The 20,633-nt window shown below is 35.3% G+C and overlaps 1 protein-coding gene across 3 annotated transcripts in view; it reads right to left on the bottom strand.

The window, feature by feature from the left end:
* The window catches only part of NOL4 (nucleolar protein 4), a 413,857-nt gene that overhangs the window by 268,890 nt on the left and 124,334 nt on the right, over nt 1-20,633 (bottom strand). For all 3 annotated transcript variants that reach the window (XM_034995876.1, XM_034995877.1, XM_034995878.1), the window contains exon 5: nt 18,927-19,059. In XM_034995876.1, coding sequence (XP_034851767.1) covers nt 18,927-19,059 — 133 coding nt within the window. The remainder of the gene's footprint in view (nt 1-18,926; nt 19,060-20,633) is intronic.

The raw sequence follows: 20,633 nt of genomic DNA, 5'->3' as shown, positions 1-20,633 counted from the left end.
CAGACTTCCTCACTTCATACCTACACATAGCAGCCAACGGGAGCCCTTTCTGGCATCTTCCAAATCCCGGTAGCCTACTCTGCCTACTCAAAAAAAGGTCGTCCTGGATAGTGTAAAATACAACTACCCAGCAACATAGGGCAAAAACATAAACAAAAAGCTAGCTTCCTGGGCTAAATGAAAGTCTTCCGTTTGTTGCATTTGTAAATCTTGCTTCTGCCAAGACAGAATGCTGTCTGAAAATAAATTCAAGGGCAGCTCACTAAATGCTCTAAAAAATGTAGATGTAATGTTTCATTAAGTTGAGGTTTTCTCTTTATTGCAGATGCATTCAAAATTATTTTGGCTAACCAGAAGGGAATCCCAGAACTTGCACATTGCCCTTCCTCCTAGTTCCAACAAGATGACACCGTATTTCTAATTTCACTATTCATCTGGGGGCAAGAGAATGGGGCTGGAGCTGGATGGATTGGATTAGTGAATAATGAAAGTGACATTTCTATGGAGCTTTGAGAGCTGGGACTCTTTAAAGTACTGTAGGCGCAGGAGACCTCTGACTAGAGGGTGTTTCTTAGTTCCTCCAATGTCACCCCTGGTCCATGATAGGAAGACAGACAATCACTTGAACAGCATTTACCGAACTCCTCCTAACCTTCCTAAGGGTTCAAAGATGAGCTCCTCAGTTCTTTCACTCAGATTTCAATTGCTACCTTTTTTTATATAAGTGAATATAAAATGGCAAAGTATTTTAAGAGCACAATATCATGTAATTCCAGGGTTCTTAGACACAAATTTTCTACAAAATGGTGGTTAGTAACACTTACTTGTTTCTAACAAAATAGAAGTCATCTATTTTTAGCAACATGACAGAGACTACAACATGAGTCCCTGAATGGTGAACTCCGCTTATGTTTGATGTATATGCATGCTGCAAACTCCCTGAAGGTGTACTCACAAGTCAATGTGAAAATGTGAAACACCAGGCAGTAAATTCTTGCTTTAGAATCAAATGGCATTCATGTATCTACTGAATGAAAGGCAAGCCAGACATTTTTAAACTGTTATCATATATACACATGGGATATAAATATATATACACACACACACATACACACAGAACACACACACACACTAAATACATACCAACCATTTAAAAGTTAACTTTTCCTAAAAGTTAACAGTCATGTTATAGTATTTAAATACAACTTGAGAGGAAAACAAAAACCAAAAAATAAACACCCAAACAAAAACAAACCCCCTAAACTGCCAAACACCCTCAATTTTAAGTGGAATTAAAGTCCACAGGAAAAAAAGATACATAACAAAAAAGAAGAAATTTACTTTAATTCATATGGAATTAAGTATTTATAGAAATGAAGGATGTTGGCAGAAATTTGATATCAGTAGACCTCTAGTGGTTAATAGAGTAACTGGTGATTTTACTATTTCCCATTACAGCCTCTTCCAGCATAAAACTAAAAGTGTTCAAGTGTTCCAGGATATTACCTTCAATGGCAACAGTGTAAACAGTAGCAAATATCTGTTCATATCTCCAGAAAAGCAAAATAATAATAATAAAAAAAACTAACTTCCAAAGTAGGTTGGCTATAAACTATCACATAAAAATATTCTATTATTTTTACACTTGAAAAATGCCTTTATAGGTTTTTAAATCCAGAGGTTTACCTTTCTGATTGTAAAATAATTTCCATGAAAAGAGGAATTCAATGCACCTATGTGTTATTTCTTTTCATCTCAGATAATTGAAATGTTAGCATTTTCTTGAGCCAAGGTATTTTAGTCTACATTTAAACCTGTGAGCTATGAATACATGATTTTACTTACAAGGGAGACAATAAGTAACACAATTTTTCTTTACATGAAAATGAAATAAATGTCGGTTTTGAAGTATGATGGACGTAAACCTCTCAACATTGGTCAGGTTACAGAAAATCGCATTAGGTGGGCATATACTGTATTCTAGCTGAAGGTGAAGTCTCAGGTGAAGTTAATTTCCTTCTCCCAAATTTAAGTCATTCTTGTTAATGATGGCTTTTGCCCCTGATTAATAAAGACAACTGGCAAAATGCAAAGGATGTCTGCACACAGCAGCATTCTTTAGGTGACACTAGATGTTGTAGCTATAGAACGACTCCCAGGAGCCAATGACACACACCCTCAATGACATCACTCTAACAAAAAAAAAATGACTTCCCACAAGAATGTGTTCCTTTGCTACATATTATCAAATAATTCATTTCAAATAGGTAAGTGTAGGAGAAGATAAACCATTTAATACATCATGGTCCAGCCAACTATGTATACACAATATCAAGCCAATATAAAAGCAATTACTCACATGGGATCAAAATAGCATAGTTTTAAAACATCTTTTGATCTGGAAGAGGATTTCTGGAATGCCTAGTGATTACTTATAAAAGAACATGGGTACAAAATGGTCCAGCTTTCCAATTTCCTACAAGGCATTGAAAAAAGTAGGACATTGCTCAGGATGATACATTTAAGATAACTGTGAAGGTACCTTAGAAATGTTAACTTCTAAGCTCTGCCCCAAATTTAATGATGATTACTACTGACGTCTGTATTCTATGTAGAACTGGTTTAAATCGACATGGTCACCAACTCAAGTGTACAAAAAGGGGGTGTTTTCCTTTTTAATTGAATTCACTTTATTTGCTCCACTCCTGGTCAGGGAGGGAAATTTATGCCACATGAAGGATGTTCAGTCATTTCCAGTGAAAACTCAGTCTTGTTTGTAGAACTACTCTGTCTTGTAAACTCGTCAGGATTCTAACCACCAGCACTCCTTCCCCTTCTCCCTAGGGATCTCAGTGACATGACATTGAATGAAGCTCAGGAAGTGTGAGAAAGAAAAGGAGGAAGAGTAACCTTCTCATCAGATGCCTATCCTTGCGGCATCTGTTGATGATGACCATGAGTCTACCAGGGCTTCCAAATCGTAGATTCGGAACTTCGTCCTCTCAACCTCAGAGATTTTTCTGGTTCACCAGACCCCCCAGTTGCTTTTTCCTGCCATCTTACCCCATGCTAGCCAGTGTGTCTGTGAGATGTTCCTTAGCCTATCATCTAAGTACCTCATGCTATGGCTACTGTACTCTTCAGATGCCATGTTGGACACAGGGCATCTCTCTGTGAGGTTTGCAGTCTTCCTAACTATACCCTGGGTAAAGAACTCAATTCTCTTATCCTTCAAGCATATTCCAATTACTCTGCTGCCCTGGCCATGGCCACTAAACTTTTCGCAGAGAACCATGTGGCTCATCTCTCTAAATTGCTCTTTCCCCCATAGAGTAGGAAGCTTAACTTCTTTGGGAAGGAAAAAAGTTATTATGCATTCTTGTCCTTTCTATAATTTATTCATCCAGACCTCTAGGCTTTTGCTCCTATTTAAAACCAATTTCTTAGAATTCTATTCTATGTTTGTATCTTGCCATTGAAAGCCATGGTGTTAAAGATGCATATCTATGTTATTAATTTTAAAATATCTACTTAAGTACTCAGAAGCCAAACAATTGATTCTTTATTCTTTCCATAATATGCTTAGCCTAAGGGCAGTTCATTTGAAAAGCCCTGGACTCTGCTTGAAAGGAGATGTGGTGAGCAGAAGTAAAAGGATTTGAAAAACCAAGCACACAGAGTTTAACATCAAAATATGGCCCCATTATACCTAACAGTTTATAAAGCACATGGCTTTTGTACATGCAGGTGCTTCTGCCTGAGGTGCTCTTGGGCCTTTTATCACCTCTGAACTGTTTTTCACCTTCTGGATCTACATCACTCTTTCTCAGAGGCATTTCCCAGCTCTCCACTGCCAGGTTAAATCACTGCCATCTTCTCCCATGAGGCTCCTTCCATTCATAGTGGTTGTTACAATTTGTAATCAGAAATTTAGTCTCCTGTCCCCACCCTACTAGACTACATATCGTGTAATAGTGTAGACCTTTTTTATGTTTTGCACACTGCTGAATTCCAAGCACTTTACATAGTTCTGGCATACAGTGGGTGGTAATAAATATTTATTGTAAATGGACATATTATCGTATTGGTTCCTGTCATAGATTCTGTGAGGTTAATAAGGCAAATATTACCTTAAAATGGAGGACCCTTACATTAACATATGTGAAATGGAATGCATCAGGACATGTTATGTCATAGAAATGGGATCTACACTTCGGTCCTGTGAACCCTGGCACACCACTATCCACTGTACCATTCCCTTGTCCACTGTCCTGTTTCATAACGGCTTGGAATCTGCCTTATAAAGAATTCTTAGTAAACGCTTGCTTAACAAGGTAAAACATTATTTTTAGTAACAAAAAAGCAGCATGGTTTAATGGAAAGAAAACAAAAGACAGGGTTCAATTTTGAAATAAGAATAATATGTGACCCAAGAGACCATGGTGATTATTAAACTGAATGACATTATTATAATACCACCACGATGGGGTAAGAAACATTTTCAAAAGAAAGTCAAAATGCCTAGTCTACTTGGAGCTTATTTATAAAAGTTTCATTTCCAGAATAACATTTTATAGTCTTCCTTTTAAGAAAATATGAAGTGGTCCTTACCTATAGATGCAAATGCAAAAGCTGGCCTATTTACAGCTTGGCCAGTTGACAAGCCCTATGTAGTGACATTTACAATCACTAGACAAAAAATACACCAAAGTGGTAACTGGTTCTATTATTAACCTTCATTCACTCAGTATCAGTTCTCAAAGCCACAATATCTCATGAGCATTTAGTAACCTTTATGGGTCTAGTTATGTTCTTGTCACAAATGCAAGTGATTTCGATTTATAATATTAAAAGCCTTCTTTTGAAGTTTGATGTTTTATTTTTAAAGTTTATTCACATTTGGGTACAGTTGAATATACCATTATTATATAAGTTTACCTAACTTAATCTGGATAATTTCCACATTTTACACCATTTAACATTCTTTCAATGAGTGTTTTAAGTATGTATGTTATTTTAAGACATGTGCCTTGTATGATTGATATTTCAAAATAACCTATTCATCTGGCTGCTTTATGTAGGAAAATGGTACTCTTCATCAAAAAGTGTACACTTTATTGTTATTCACACAAAGCAAAACTGAAATGTTACCTCCAGGAAGCTTATAAGATAAATCATTATTGACATGAGTGGATGGTCATGAATGAAAAGTGTTGTTGTTTTTTTTTCCTCTTCTGCCAAAGCTTGGTCTTATTATTTAGAATAAAGAATAGTAAAGTAAAATGAGAAGATCTGAAATAATGAATGCAGTAGAGAAGGTCAATCATAATTTCTTACTGTCCTTTCCAACAAGGGAAGAATAGGGGGAAATGAAAGAAATTGTCAACAGTCAGTTACATATTTGACAGATAAAAGGAAATACGAATTTTAAACACAGGGCAATTATTGTCAAGAGGTGTTTTTGAAATAGATTTTAAGTTTGCTACTCCTCTTTTAGAAAGCTAGATGAAACCAACATACTTCAATGGCTAGAAATAATATTTTAATATCTTTATAACAATGCAGAAACAAAGAAGATATGTGCATGAAAATAGGAAAGTATGGGGAAAACATCTACAAGTAGCTATCATAAGCAGTTTAAAAAGCACAGGCAAGACTAAAATATGAACCAGAATATTAATTCCCTGTTCAGAAAATAAGAACATAAAATAATGTGCATAAGATGCATCAGTTACAGAACATAATAAATGCAATGGTTACAGAGGTAGGCTTGTGGCCACTTAGAATCTCATCTTTAAAGACATAGGCTCCAGGTTTAGAATGTCTGTGTTCCAATTCTGTTTCTACCACTCTGCAGTTGGGTGATGACAGACTAGTTATTTAGCCTCAATGTCCTCATCTATACCATAAAAATAGTAACGGTTTGTACCTCATAAGATTGTTGAGAAAATCTGAAAAGTTAGTTCTTGGGGCAGCGCCTGCCATACAGTAAGCAATCAAGACAGTTCTTGTCATCACCTATCCTCACTTTCTGTTGGAAATACCTTACAACAATTTGATTTTAGATGGTTAAATTCAGATGAGAGTCTAGATGTTTTTCATCCGTTCAAAAATAGGATTATGCACATCACATTTTAGATAAACAAACTGCTGATGTTGTTGACACGCATTAAGTAAGTATGTTCTCACTGAGCCCAATTTAGAACCCTGGCATCATTGTTCAGTGCACTAACCTCCCCTGTACCTATAATGCGAATCTGATTTTTCTTGATTGCTTTATCATAGATTTGAATAAAGACAGAGCTAAGCAGTGATGAGTTGTATTTTTTATTCTGTATGCTGCTGGAATGTATTCTCCAAGATGTTATTATGCAGTAGCAATAATGATATGTTAGTGAAATAAATCCCCACACTGAGAGATGTGCTGATTGATACTTGACTGCCAAAAATCTCAAAGTTTCTGAAATGTATATAGACATTTAAGGTTGTCAAATCTTCAATGATGTTGCTGTTAAAGGAAATCCTAAGAAACCCTCCAGTACCTCAGGAACTCAGGATAAATTTTATGAAAAGTGCTTAAAGGAAGATGATAATCATAATTGTTGAAAGTACTAAAACTAACTCTTCCTCCCTCCCTCCCTCTCTCTCCCTCTCTCTCTTTTATCCCTTATACACACACACACACACACACACACATAGCCATCGCGCCCCATTCTTTCTTTCTCTACATATACACACAGCCACTCCTACATACATATGTACATACTATATACATATATTCAGGAAGGAATAAGGGATAAGGGTTCTTAAGCATGATGTTCATAAAGAAGAGGGGAAAAAAGGGGGAGAATTAATTTCACATATTGGTAATACCTAACAGCCTTTGTGTTGACTATAGTTTCTTACCAAAAGCATGGAAGATTGGCAGCAAAAACAAGACAGAAAAAGACTCTGGAAGATTCTTGTAGTCAAGATTGGAGGGAAAGTGGGAAGTCTGCTCCTTCAGTAATCACCCTAGTTTCCTAAGTACTCCTTATATATATATACCTTGGAATTAAAACAGCTGAAACTAGTATTATGCTGTATGTTAACTAACTGTAATTTAAATAAAAACTAAAAAATAATAAATGAAATTGCTCTTTAAAGATGGGAAGGGTCAGCTGGAAGAAGAAGGATGGGGGTGTCTCCATCATTCTTTAATTCCTTCCTCTAGCCTGAGAAAACAATTAAGGAAGTTTAAGGACATATAGAAAATGGTAGAGGGGCACCCGGGTGCCTCAGTCAGTTAGCATCTAACTCTTGATTTTGGTTCAGATCATGATCTCAGGGTGGTGAGATTGAGCCCCAAGTCAGGTTCCGTGTTCAACGGGGAGTCTTCTTGAGATTCTCTCTCTCCCTCTCCCTCTTTCCCTCCTCCCACTCACACTCACTCACTCTCTCTCTAAAATAAATAAATCTTAAAAAAAAAAAAAAAGAAAATGATAGAGTCCCACTTATTTTTTTTTTATTTTTTAAAGATTTTATTTATTTGACAGAGAGAGACACAGCGAGAGAGGGAACACAAGCAGGGGGAGTGGGAGAGGGAGAAGCAGGAGAGGGAGAAGTAGGCTTCCTACAGAGCAGGGAGCCCGATGCGGGGCTCAATCCCAGGACCCTAGGATCATGACCTGAGCCGAAGGCAAACGCTTAACGACTGAGCCACCCAGGCGCCCCATGTCCCACTTATTTTTTAAAGGAAGTGTTTTGTCAGGATGAAAACAACAGAAAATGTTATAGATGAGAAAGAGGATCCTAAAAGGGTGATCACTCAGAGTGTTCTAGAGCTAGAATAAATCTTAGAGGTTTTCTGAGCTTCCCATTTACAGATGTAGAAATGGTAGCCCAAAGGTTTTAATAATTCTTAAATAAGTTTGCAAAAGTAGTTACTGGAAGAGCTGGGATAAGAAATCAGGTGTCAAGATTTAAACTTAAAAGTTTCTTCCTGCTGCCTCCTTAATGAATTCACTTCAGGTCGCAATGCTACTTTATTGTTCCATTGCTCCTCAGCGGGTTGGGAGGTAGGTAAGGGAGACAGCAATAGGTCTTAGAAACCCCAGATTGAGATGTGAAAAGGACAGAAGATTCATTCATGGGCAAGGAAATCAACTGCCCTTCTAATGTTTGGCAAGAAAGACTGAGTCTAAGAGGTGAGTGCACATCCACGTCAGAAGCAAGCAGATGGGGAAGAAATTTCAAACCCCACTTTAATTCAAAAACTACATTCTATGATATGTCAAACATTGTTCTTGGCTCCAAAGGCCAGGTGCATGAATGCAGATGATGCACTGTTTCCTCCCTGCAGGCATTCCCAAATAAAGAAGTGAGAGTGATAAGAAAACAATTACACTATATATTTATAATGAATATAATGAAATATCCTTTCAACTCTTTTCTTCAATATCCTCTGATGATTCTTTCCTTTTGTGAACTTATCATCTAATTATGATCTTTGTAAACCTAGTAAATAAAGATTTTTATGGTCAATTTAGCACCATTTTGTAACTGCTTTATCTCTCTGTAACTCTCATGCAACACCAGCTTCAAAGTCCTGAAATTATTCAACCTTGAAATTATTTTTAACCAAAGGCTAAAGCTGTTTTTTTTTTTAAAGTAATAGCTGGCTGACCCACACTAGCTATAAGAAAGTTGTAAAGAAACACAGCATGGTGTTGACTTTACAGTGAGAGTTTATAAAGGTTAGGCAGGTGGCAGTAAAAACAAACAAAAATTTAGAAAAAAAAAAAACTACTTAGACTTTCAAATTGGTAAAATTCAAGTGGTTCTGATTTTATAATATAGCTGGATACATGAATTTATAGGTTCAAAGTTTATTTGAATAAATGCTCAGAAGATACATACTTTCTAACATCTCTTTGGTGTCTTGTGTATTCTTACCTTATTTATGCATTTATTATCAGACAGACAAAACTCCATATTTAAGGACTAACAGGTCTAGTCTCTGCTACTTGGTCCTAACAGAATTTTGGCATCTCCTGGAGGTACTAAAAAACTGAGTGTTGGATCCATGTAATCATTCATGGACCAGTGAACACTGTCATAAAGGTCATGACAAAGCACAAGAACAATACTTCAAAACAAAGAAATAACCCAGGAGTAAAATTCCAAATTAATCTGACATCCTTCACTGATCAGATTAGACTCTCCAAGTCAAGACTGGAACCTAGCCAATTTCCCTTAGTTTTCCAGAGGTCCAGGAACTAGTTAAGATTGGATTAGGGTCTGGAGTATGCAAGCTTTAGACTGAAATCAATAAGCTAAATTTCTAAACAAGCACTCACTTATATGAAAAGCTACTTATATGAGTAAAGTATCAAGAAGCAGAATTTTAATTCAAGAGAAAAGTAAACTTTCAAATATTATCACCCTAAATATAAGAAAATATTCCCTACAAAAACATTTAAAGTAAATGCATAACTAAGCATATTTTTGCCATACTGATGTTTTACATGTAAGCCAAATTGCTGTTTCTTCTTCTGTTTTTGGAAATAGAATAACTGCCTAAAAGCAATTTCAAATGATTAAATACACACACACAAGCATATATAATACTACAAAAGAATCTAGCAATCAAAATTTCCTCCAATTCATAGAAACATTCCATCTAATTATCTATCTTCTTCATAGTACTTACAAAGATGCTTTATATTTCTGACAATTATGATATAATTACTTATAAAGGAATTGCCATGAAGAGAAAACTTTCTAAAAACTTTATTGGTGTAACTACCTCAACTAACTAAATAAGTTTATCATGTAAATTCTTTTTAAATTTAGCATTAAAACAAATTGAATTAAGAAAAAATAGCATCATTGTATCATTCTTAGGTATTTTAAGTCCAGAAGTGTATGCAACTTAAAAATTGGGAATTAACACCAGTAGGAACAGATTCAATTTGGGAAGTCAAATATTTTATTACATCTATGTAAAAAAAATCCTTTTAATTATTTTTTGCTTTCTGCAAAATTTCCTAAACAATTAGAAACCATTAAAGGAAAACAAAGTTTTCAAACAAAGAAAGTGACTTACGTAAGACAACATAACCTCAATAGGGAATTTGGTGTTCCACCTAAAAAAATTTTAATAGCTTTTCTAATTAAAACTCACCATCATAAAAAATTAACCACTAAATTTAATTTCATATTAAATATACTGGTTTTACATCATTTTTATTAAAAACATGTTTTATTAGATTTTCCAACTAAATTAAATGGTGAATAGTAATTGCTTTTATTACTGGTTTATATGCTTTAATAATTACTTGAGACTATTCCACTGGGCTAAATTAGATGCAATTTTAGTCACAAACCTACTTTTAATAAAATTTTATTCATGTATACACAGCAGTTAAAGAGTGTTATGTGTGTGTGTGTGTGTGTGTCTTCTAAAATGAAATCCAAATGTGTGCAATACTCAGATAAAAAAGACTGCAAACAGATTGTAAAATTTAGTAGACAAGGAACATTTTCAGAAGTATTAAAAAATTGCAGTACACAACTGTCATAACTAAGAAAACAATGTTAAGTGAAACCCATGCATATCAATCCTCACTCAGAAGGTAATTTAGAAGATAACACTGGCCAAAACCAGCATTTGAGCAGGACTATACCCACATGACTTGATACTCTTTAGATTGTTGCCATCTGGACACTGCTAGTAGAAATGTGAAGAGTATAAAAGTATGGTCTGGAATACCGGCTCCACACTTTTCCCACATTATGGTCTTAGTCATCCCATTTGAGGTGGTCCCATGAATCTGTTGTGGGGTTTTTTTTGTTTTGTTTTGTTTTGTTTGTTTTTTGGTTTTTGGGTTTTTTTTTAAGGTAAGTTCCCCAGGTAGGAATCTGTGCTACCAACTGAGCATATAATCTAAATTAGGACAGAAGAAAAGTAAAATTTCCACTACTATATCTCTTTCCCCACTTATTTATCTCACAACTAATTAGCTATAATTTAAATTTACTCCCTTCTGTTTCCATTTATTTTAGAGCTTGAACTATTAGGCTGATCCAATATGACAATTTCTTATGGTTAACCTTATATGTCATGTCCATGCTTCTAATTCCACTGTGTAGCTCATTCTTGGGTTCAGTAGGTATTTGTTTAAATGAATAATGAAATATTGAGTCTTACCCTTGCCTAAGTATGCTCAAAGCTGCAAGTAAGATACTTACTAAAACTGTATGTCTGAATGGGACATACGCTTCCTTTTTGGATACCTAGCTCCTGAATATGCTTCCTTTATTAGGGTTGAGGGTGGTTAATGCTATATCATATGTCTTAGTAAGAACAAAGATCCCCATTACAGAAGCCAAAGGGGCTCAAAGAATCTTGGAAAAATATTTCACATGGAAATGTTATTTCAATGGGTTTCTTACTAACACTCTTGGAAATCAGTACACTGTGGATTATTATATAGGAAAAATGTTCTAGACTAATATGTTATCAAACAAAATATTTATGCATTCCTGGAAACAGGAATTTAACCCTAGATTCTAGAAAGGGATATTTGTTCTAGTCATTTGTTCTAATCAAACTAGGCTTTGAAAGACTAAGTGGGCTTCAGTGGGATTCAATTTTTTTTTTCTAACAAGATTCAAAACAAGGTATTTTTCTGACTTTCAGAAACTGTCTTCTGACGTTTTGATCCTGAGAGCCACAACACTTTTAAAGGAAAATTATGATTTTACTCAAAGATATGCAATTCAAATTATTAGAATGCAGAATATTTAGCTATTAACCTATAAGATATTTAATACATATAAATTATTTTATTCTTACCAAACTGATATTTATGGCAAACAATTTGCCTGTTTTTAGCAGTGAAATAAAACCTAAAATTCTTCAAAGTTTCTTATAATTAAACATGATTGTATGTATGTGTATATATTATATATAATATACATAATATATATGTTGTAGTTTAGTATTTGTATGCAGGTTAACCACTGAGTTCCAATTAAATTTTTTTCCTGTTTCTCAAAAATGGTCTGACCAATTGAAGCTATCAAAACATTTCTAGAATACAAATATTATGCAGAAAGGGGGAGATTTTTATTTATTTTTATTAATTTTTAAAGACTTCATTTATTTATTTGACAGAGAGAGAGAGAGTGAGAGCAGGAGTGGGGTGAGGGGCAGAAGGAGAAGCAGACTCCCCCCCGAGCAGGGAGCCTGACACAGGGCTCCATCCCAGGACTTGAGGATCATGACCTGAGCCTAAGGCAGACGCCCAACCTACTGAGCCACCCAGGCGCCCTGGAAAGGGGGAGATTTTTAAATTCTAGTAAATGAACTATGCATTTCTACATGCTAATAGAATTACCAAACATATCTTTGAATGAAAAAGTTGCCTTGAATATTTTTTTTTTTATCCATCATGGGTAGACACTGAAGTATTAGTGAACTCTTTAAGAGAATTCTTAATTCTCAAGTCCTTCTCCCTCTTTTTGGTTTCTAGACATTATCACAACCCTTTGCTTGGCACATAGGATGCTGCTTGTTAAGGTTTCAAATGAATAAAGAAGTCATTTTTTGATACATAAATGAAGTACCAAATACTGCAAAAAATAAAACAAAACAAAAAACTATGAAAAAATTCTATTATTACTCCACTAAGTTGAGAAACAGTCTGGGGACACAGAACACACTCTCCAAAGAGCAATATATTCTGTGATGTCATGACTAAAATCATTAAAAAAATGAGGACTTAAGGGAAATGTATATATATTTTTTCTATCGCAATCCCTCAATTTAAAAGCTGATTAAGCTAATATGCAGAGTTAAAGGGAATGTCTCAATTTTCCTTTGTACTCCTATAATCTTAAAAGGGCAAAAGGGAAAAACACAACAATCTGTTGTGACTTAAAAAAACAGAAATCCTTTGCTGATTATCTAATAATATTTTTTTTTAAAGATTTTTTATTTATTTGACAGAGAGAGAGGGAACACAAGCGGGGGGAGCGGGAGAGGGAGAAGCAGGCCTCCCACGGAGCAGGGAGCCCAATGCGGGGCTCGATCCCAGGACCCTGGGATCATGACCTGGGCCGAAGACAGACGCTTAACGACTGAGCCACCCAGGCGCCCCTATCTAATAATATTTTTGAGATAAATAAAGTACAAATATTCCTTTGCAAAACTATCAATAGTATACAATATATTAACTCAGAAAAACAATTAAAATGGTTCTTAGAAAAGTATATTTCTATCAAATGAAGTTGAATGTTTATTTTGAACTGAAACTTTCAAGTCTGTCTCTAAATCTGGCTCTTTTATTTTGCCAGACATCCTTTAATACATAACTTTAGACAACAACAACAAAAAACAAATCAACTGTTTTTAGAATGTACAAATTCAGAATAAAACAAATAATGAGGAAAAAAGAATATTTTTTGAGCTATGGCATGTTCCCACAAATTTCTAGAATCAGGATTCAAAGACAGAGCCTACATGAGCACATTTCTACTTATAATCCATTTTTTTAAAAATATTTTATTTATTTATTTGAGAGAGAGTGTGCAGGAGCTAGGAGGGGGATGGGGGAGGGGGTAGGGGTAGGGGCAGAGGGAGAAGCAGGCTCTCCGCTGAGCCTGGAGCTCCACTTGGGGCTGGATCCCAGGATCCGGAGATCATGACCTGAGCTGAAGGCAGACACTTAACTGACTGAGCCACCCAGGTGTCCCTGGGCTCTTTTCTTTATGGTGGCTGTTAAATGATGGTAGAACAAGACACAAATTGATGAACACCTGAATACAGAGTATCTTTCAGCTTTTTTTAAAAAAAAATTTTATGGATTTAAGTTTTTATTTATTTATTTGAGAGAGAGAGTGAGAGAGAGAGTGAGAGAGAGATCAAGAAGGGAGAGGGTCAGAGGGAGAAGCAGACTCCCCGCTGAGCAGGGAGACCCATGCAGGACTCGATCCCAGGACTCCGGGAGCATGACCTGAACTGAAGGCAGTCGCTTAACAAACTGAGCCACCCAGGTGCCCCCATATTTAAGCTTTTTGATCTGGAATACCTTTTGGAATCCTGTAAACCACAGCCATTGCCTAGGAGAGCCTCTTTCACAATTAGCTACTTATGTTTCATGATAGCTCCAAGGACCTCCTGCTTTTATGATTAACTCAAGTGACTATGGAATCTTTAAATGATTTTAGCCTGCAGGAATTATTTGAAGTCTGTAAAGTTTTACATAGCTTAATATATTTTACTCAAAATTGGGTGAAGGTGGACAAAGGGTACAAGCTTCCAGTTATAAAAAAATAAAATAAAAATAAGTCCTGGGGATACAATGTATGGCATGGTCACTACAGTTAATAATTCTGTATTGCTTATTTCAAACTTGCTAAAAGAGGAGATTCTAAAACTTCCCATGACAAGAAAAAAACTGTAAGTATGTATGGTGATGGATATTAACTAGACTTAGTGTGGTGACCATTTCATAATAAATACCTATATCAAGCCATTGTGTTGTACACCAGAAACTAATATGTTATATGTCAATTATACCTCAATATTTTAAAGGTAAAATAGGTTAAATATTTACTATGCTAAGATTCAGGGGTTTTGCGCATTTTTTACTTTTATTTTTTTGTTGTTGTTGACTTAGGGAAGCATTATAAGCTTAAAATAAACAAAAGAAGCTGAATATTATACATCAATTTTCCTTCTTCTAAATTCTTCGTTCCAGTTTATGTCTTCTTGAACTTTACCTAAATATCTAGCCCAGTGGCAAGATATTTCTCTTCTTTTCTTCTCTTTCTCCAACACACATAATATACATATATCCCCCAAATGATTTTGTATTATTTCCCTTCGTACTGATTAAATTGCAAATCTTTCATAACCACAGTGAGGAAAAAAAAACTTTAAAAAGGGATTTTTAACTCTCCATTTGTCTAATAAAGACATTATTATACCTACCTGCGTTATAGTTATAGGGAAAGATTTTTAAAAATCACAGTATTTCAATTTCTTTACAATAATAAATTGATCACTTAGTAGTAAAGAAAATAGAACCTTTTAATTTAAAATTTAAAATGTTACATTATTCATATTCTACAAATATTAAACTTGGGTTCCAGCTGACTGTTAAAATGTGAGTTTCACCTATAATTTCTCTAAAGACTTCAGAAACATCAAACCCATGGCTACAGAGAAAGGCATTTAACTGCCAAGTCACAGTAAAACAATAGTCTAGACCACCCCACCTGACACAATAGCCACCAGCCACATGTGACTATTTAAACTTAAGTTAACATTAATTAAAGTTAAATCAAATTAAAATTAACATTAGTCCCTCAGTTGCACTAGCAATATTTCAAGTACTCCATAGCTGCAGCATGGCTAGTGACTATCTTACTAGCAGCACAGATATAGAACATTTCTGTTATCTCAGAAAGTAGACTTAATACGATTCCTCGACTCTTCTCCAACCTCCACTTCTAAACTTCTCTTCATTAGGTCTCTTCAATCTCCATCTTACTGGATTCTTATTCAGACCCTCCTTCTCTGCCTCCACCAGTTGGTCTCAACCTAGGGAGATTATGCCCCCCCATGGGACATTTGCAATGTCTGAGACATTTCTGGTTGTCACAATTTGGGAGACAGGATTTAATACTGACACGTGGTGAGTGGAGGCCAGAGACACCGCTGAACACCCCACAATGCACAGATACCCCTCACAACAATGAATGCCGTGTCCATCTTGCCCAAGTTGAGAAACTCTGGACTAGACTACTCTAGATTGAAGCTGTATGTGGATTGCCCACCCAAAATTGGATTTGTTATATCCTAAGTCCCCCAACTTCTGACTACTCTCAAATATCAATGTACACCATCTACAAGAAAGTAATACCCCCTAGATCCAATATATGTCTAGCACTCAGAGTCCCCACTAACTTAAGAAAGATAGACATAAACTACAAATTTTACTACCACGATTCTTATTTTTACAGAGGCTGGAATTTCCCCACATTGGGTAGATGAACAGTAATCAAACGTGAGTGACGTCATGTACAATTTTATTCCTTTAGATTGTGTGCTACATGAAGGTAGGGACCATGTCTTTGCTCACCATTATATAGGGATTTCATAATATATGTATTTGTCTATAGGAAGCTCTAAAAGAAAGGTAATATTGGATGAGAAAAACAAGATACAGAATAGTGTAAATGATATGAACTTATTTTTATAAAAGAACAGTGAGAAAATCTTCTGAGTATATACATATGTTTGTGTGTGTGTCTGGGTGTGTTCATGTGTGTGTATGTGTGTATAAGTACAGAGGAAATGGAATGATACAGTAGTTGGTCAATGCGGATTCCCTAGGAGAGTGCTACTGTCAGGGGAAAGGAGAAAATAAAAAAAGTGAAAAAAACATGTAAAATTTATGTGGCAAATCATGATAATGGTAAAAAGTTATATTTTCATTTTTTTAATATTGAGGCATTCAAGAACTACCTCAAATGGAACAACTGAAAGGAAAATCAAAAACATAAGATCTATTCATTAATATGGCATTTGTATTTTAGAAGAGAAACAGCTAATAAATAAGAAAAATAATATCATTTCATACAATGATAAGTCTTCTGAAGAATATTAAAATATAGGTGTCTGGGGGAGATAGTCCTGAGCTCAGGAAAGATATCAGGGCTTGGAGAAGTAAATTTGGGATTTATCAGGGTACAGATGGTATTAAAAGCTACATGATTCAATGTGATCATCTAGAGAGTGAATGTAGGGGAAGAGAGAGTTAAGGGTTGCACCCTAGGGCTCTCCAATGTGGAGTGGCAAGGATGAAAGCTTACCCGAGATGAGCAGAAGGAGCAGAAGGGAGAAAGTGGAGATGATGAGCCAAGTCCTTAAATGAGTTTTGCTGGAAAGTGTGTTGTGGGAATGGTGCAGAGGAATGGGGCATGGAATGGAAGGTAACAATGGGATCAGAGGAGGCTTTCTAAAAAGGACATTTATTACACCAGGCTTGTATGTAGGAAAAGAATAGAAGTACCTGCAAGAGAAAACTCAGTGAGAAGTGTGAGGAAAAGGCAGGAAGGGTTAGGCTTAGGTTGGAGAAGGAATGACTAGATATGTCCTTATCCTTGAGGCATACATTGATATATGATGAGAAAGTACTTTCCCCTCAGAGTAAATAATATTTGAAATTATTCCACTGGATTTTATTAAAATCAATACAGATTTATATCACATCAGCTATTCCCTAGCCAAAGATCCACAACTGCAACTTCAAACAAGAAAACCATGAATTTGCATCACATCCTCTTGTTATTTACATTCTCTAGAATTATAGACTAAAAAAGATGATGGTATAAACAGGCAAAACACATGAGCAAATATTAGTAGAGTGATATATCACTGATACATATTTCCGTTATGCTATGATCCCAGTGCTAGACAATCTCCAATAAAAAATCAAAATCTGAAGACATCTACTCATATTTTAAAAGAAAAAAGATGGGGGCGCCTGGGTGGCTCAGTCAGTTAAGCGTCTGCCTTTGGCTCAGGTCATGATCTCAGGGTGCAAGGATCGAGTCCTGCCTCGGGCTCCCTCCTCAGTGGGGAGTCTGCTTCTCCCTCAGTCTCCCTCCATGCTCTCCCTCTCTCTCTCTCTCCAATAAATAAATAAATAATTTTTAAAAAGATAATTTATATCCAAACCAGAAAAACTTCATTCTTAGAAATTTCCCAAGTAAATGTCCTTTCTATCCCAATAGCTATGCTACTCTGTAGTGGGTAAGATATGATTTTAAGGCCACTGATCAACGCACTCTTTCTTCCTTGTAATTCATGCCAAGGACACCAACATCTTTTAGACTCATCTGAACTGTGAAAAAGAAACACCCTTGCCACTTTTTTTTTTTTTGAACTTTTGGTATACTTAAAACTACGGATTTCTTAAACCTTGACAGCAAAAGCAGATCACTAATAGCCACTAGAAATCCAGGAATAATCTTTTACAACCAGTTTTTAATAGCAAGTATCAGAGAAAGCAAGAAAAATGTTTCATTTCCCTATCTACAGATGTAGGCACAAAATTATACAGCCAAAAAAGTTCATGTAAACTTGTTAATTACAGGAATAATAAACTAATGTTGAATAAAATTGGCCATTTGCCTTTTATTTATAACCCTTCATTTTCATTCACAATGACCCTCATAAGGGACATTTATTTTCACACATTATTCTATACTTACAAAGATAGAAATCTACAAAATAATTTTTAAAAGATCTCTGCAAATAGGAAGCTTAAAACATTAACTGCCTAGTGTACTTTCTCATATCCAGTTTTCTTCCTGTCAAGAACAATTGGATAATTCAGGGATTGTCAATGGACCCAGGAATAAGAGATCATGATCTTTTTTTTCCCTTTACTGCTGAATAAAGTAGGTCAAAATCCCAGCAAAAATCTCCTTACCCAGCAAAATCACTTTGGTAAAACTGTCCTTTTATGTAAGTTGTTTTTTAATTACAATTTTGTCTTTTAGGAAAATTAAAACATCCAAATTACTCTTCTGATCATTTTTAAACTCTTAGTTATTATGGCTCAAGAAACCAAAGCTAGGAAACATTGCAGAAACCAAAACCACACTGATACGACACATTTTATGTTCAGGGAGCAAAACGTGGCCAAGCTTGGATTTTTGTAACTAACATCTGTTTATAAATCAGTCTGTCACACTAGTTTTAAACAAAATACTTGAATCCAAAAAATAGTGAAAGTGGATAATGGAACCTGAGCGTACAAAGTCCCTGTAGGAACAGATAAAAAATTGGCACAAGAGAATAAGATGTTTTCATACATTCTGACTCAGATTTCTGTTGTTGTGTTTATTCAGTTTGAAAGGCTTACCATCTTGCTGGCCATGAAGAGCCTGAGGACTTTGCATTCTTTCCTCAAGATTGGAGCTAAGATCGGAGTTCACAGCTGACATCCGTGTTGAATCACTCATATCAAATTCATCACTTTCTATTGAACTTTCATCCTGAAAATGGTTTTAAAATATCATCAAGCATCATAAAATATAACACATTCAAATAGTGACCATTTTATCTACAGGGTCAATTAGAGTTTAGCCAGAAAGTAAGCTTTTACAGAACTCAGCAAAACATGTTACATATTAATAGATACCTGAAATAACAAATAATGTAATAATTTCTCCCTTTAAAGAATTTCAAGATTTGTGAAAAATCAAACAATGTATCTATGCACAGGCATATTTGAAAGGTAAAATAACGTGTTTAGGAAGGATGTAGTTGGTGAATTATCCTAAATAATGAAAAATGGATTTTTTTAATTAGTAAAAACTTCCTAGAAGAGTCAAATCACAAAATACAAAATATAGAGAAGTATATGTTTTGAGTCTAAAAATAAATTACTTAATAAAATATTATAAGCAAAAATCTTAGGATGTAGTAAGAAAACCTTAACCAAAATACTGTCATTGGCAAACAGTATGGATTCTAATAATTGACAAACTTACATGGCTAGATTGAAAATACACGTTTACTGACAGCAAGGTTTTAGCACATCCCTTCTTTCGTTATAAGTGAATATACACTGTACTGTAACCCCAAAAAGAAGTTCTGGGTAGAAGTGTGAAAGACCCATTTCCCAAAAGCCAGGTCACCAAATGGAGAAATTACCAAAAAGGCCAGTTTTCCAAACACCCAGTTCATCAAAACCTGACAAAAATGAACTTAAATCCAATCTAAGATATTTTGCTGTAGCCATTTTACTGAAGCGAACTCCTGTTGGAGAATTGATTTTTGGCCAATGGTGGGCTTATGTAGGAAGAGGGGCCTGAGGAATCTGCTTTGACATACTGTAAGTACTGAATCAAAATCACCAGGTTTGACTTTAATTTATAAATGTCTGATCTGAAAGTTTAGCATTAATATAATAATTAGCTGCAGCTGTAGTTGTAGTGCTATTAATGTTACAGATAACTGTTTTTTTATATTTGTTCACTCACTTCAGCTTTATCACCACCTGTGAGTCAGGTCCCAGGATTCATCCCATTTTACAGATTGAGAAATTGAGGCACAGAGCAGTTAAAGAATGTATCCCACTATTATATACCAGAACCGGGATTTATATGGAGTCACTCAGGCTTGAGAAAATAGCTTCTTTGAATAGGAAGAGTTACCTTGGCTTCATAAATGACATCTTGTTTTCAGCAAAGAAGTTGCTATGGTTAGGGGACAGGAACGTTCTAGTAGACTAACAAATTGGCATTCTGATCCATAGGTCAGGTCAAGGTGATTTTGGTGTCCTTCCTTTACAAAAGGTCTGATCATGTCTGGGTCTACTGAGTAGCACTAGCTCTTCATTAATTCAGCAAGGAAATGCCACCCTGCGAGGCCTCTGGGCAATCAGCCACATAGACTTCTCCCGGCGGCATGCCCTCTCTCTCGGTACATTATGTTTTCTCCAATTCTAAATTCTAAGAAAATCCAAAGCATCTGAAATAAATATATATGTTAAAAAGAGAAAAAATAACAGAATTCAATGTGCACATCAATGTTATCAGTGTGTACCATATACATATACATACAC

This window comes from Mirounga leonina, unplaced genomic scaffold (assembly GCF_011800145.1).
Source record: "Mirounga leonina isolate KUSES-001 unplaced genomic scaffold, KU_Mleo_1.0 Mir_93, whole genome shotgun sequence".
Lineage (NCBI taxonomy): Eukaryota > Metazoa > Chordata > Mammalia > Carnivora > Phocidae > Mirounga > Mirounga leonina.
Note: the sequence above shows the minus strand (reverse complement) of the source record. Positions and strands in the feature narration are given on the sequence as shown.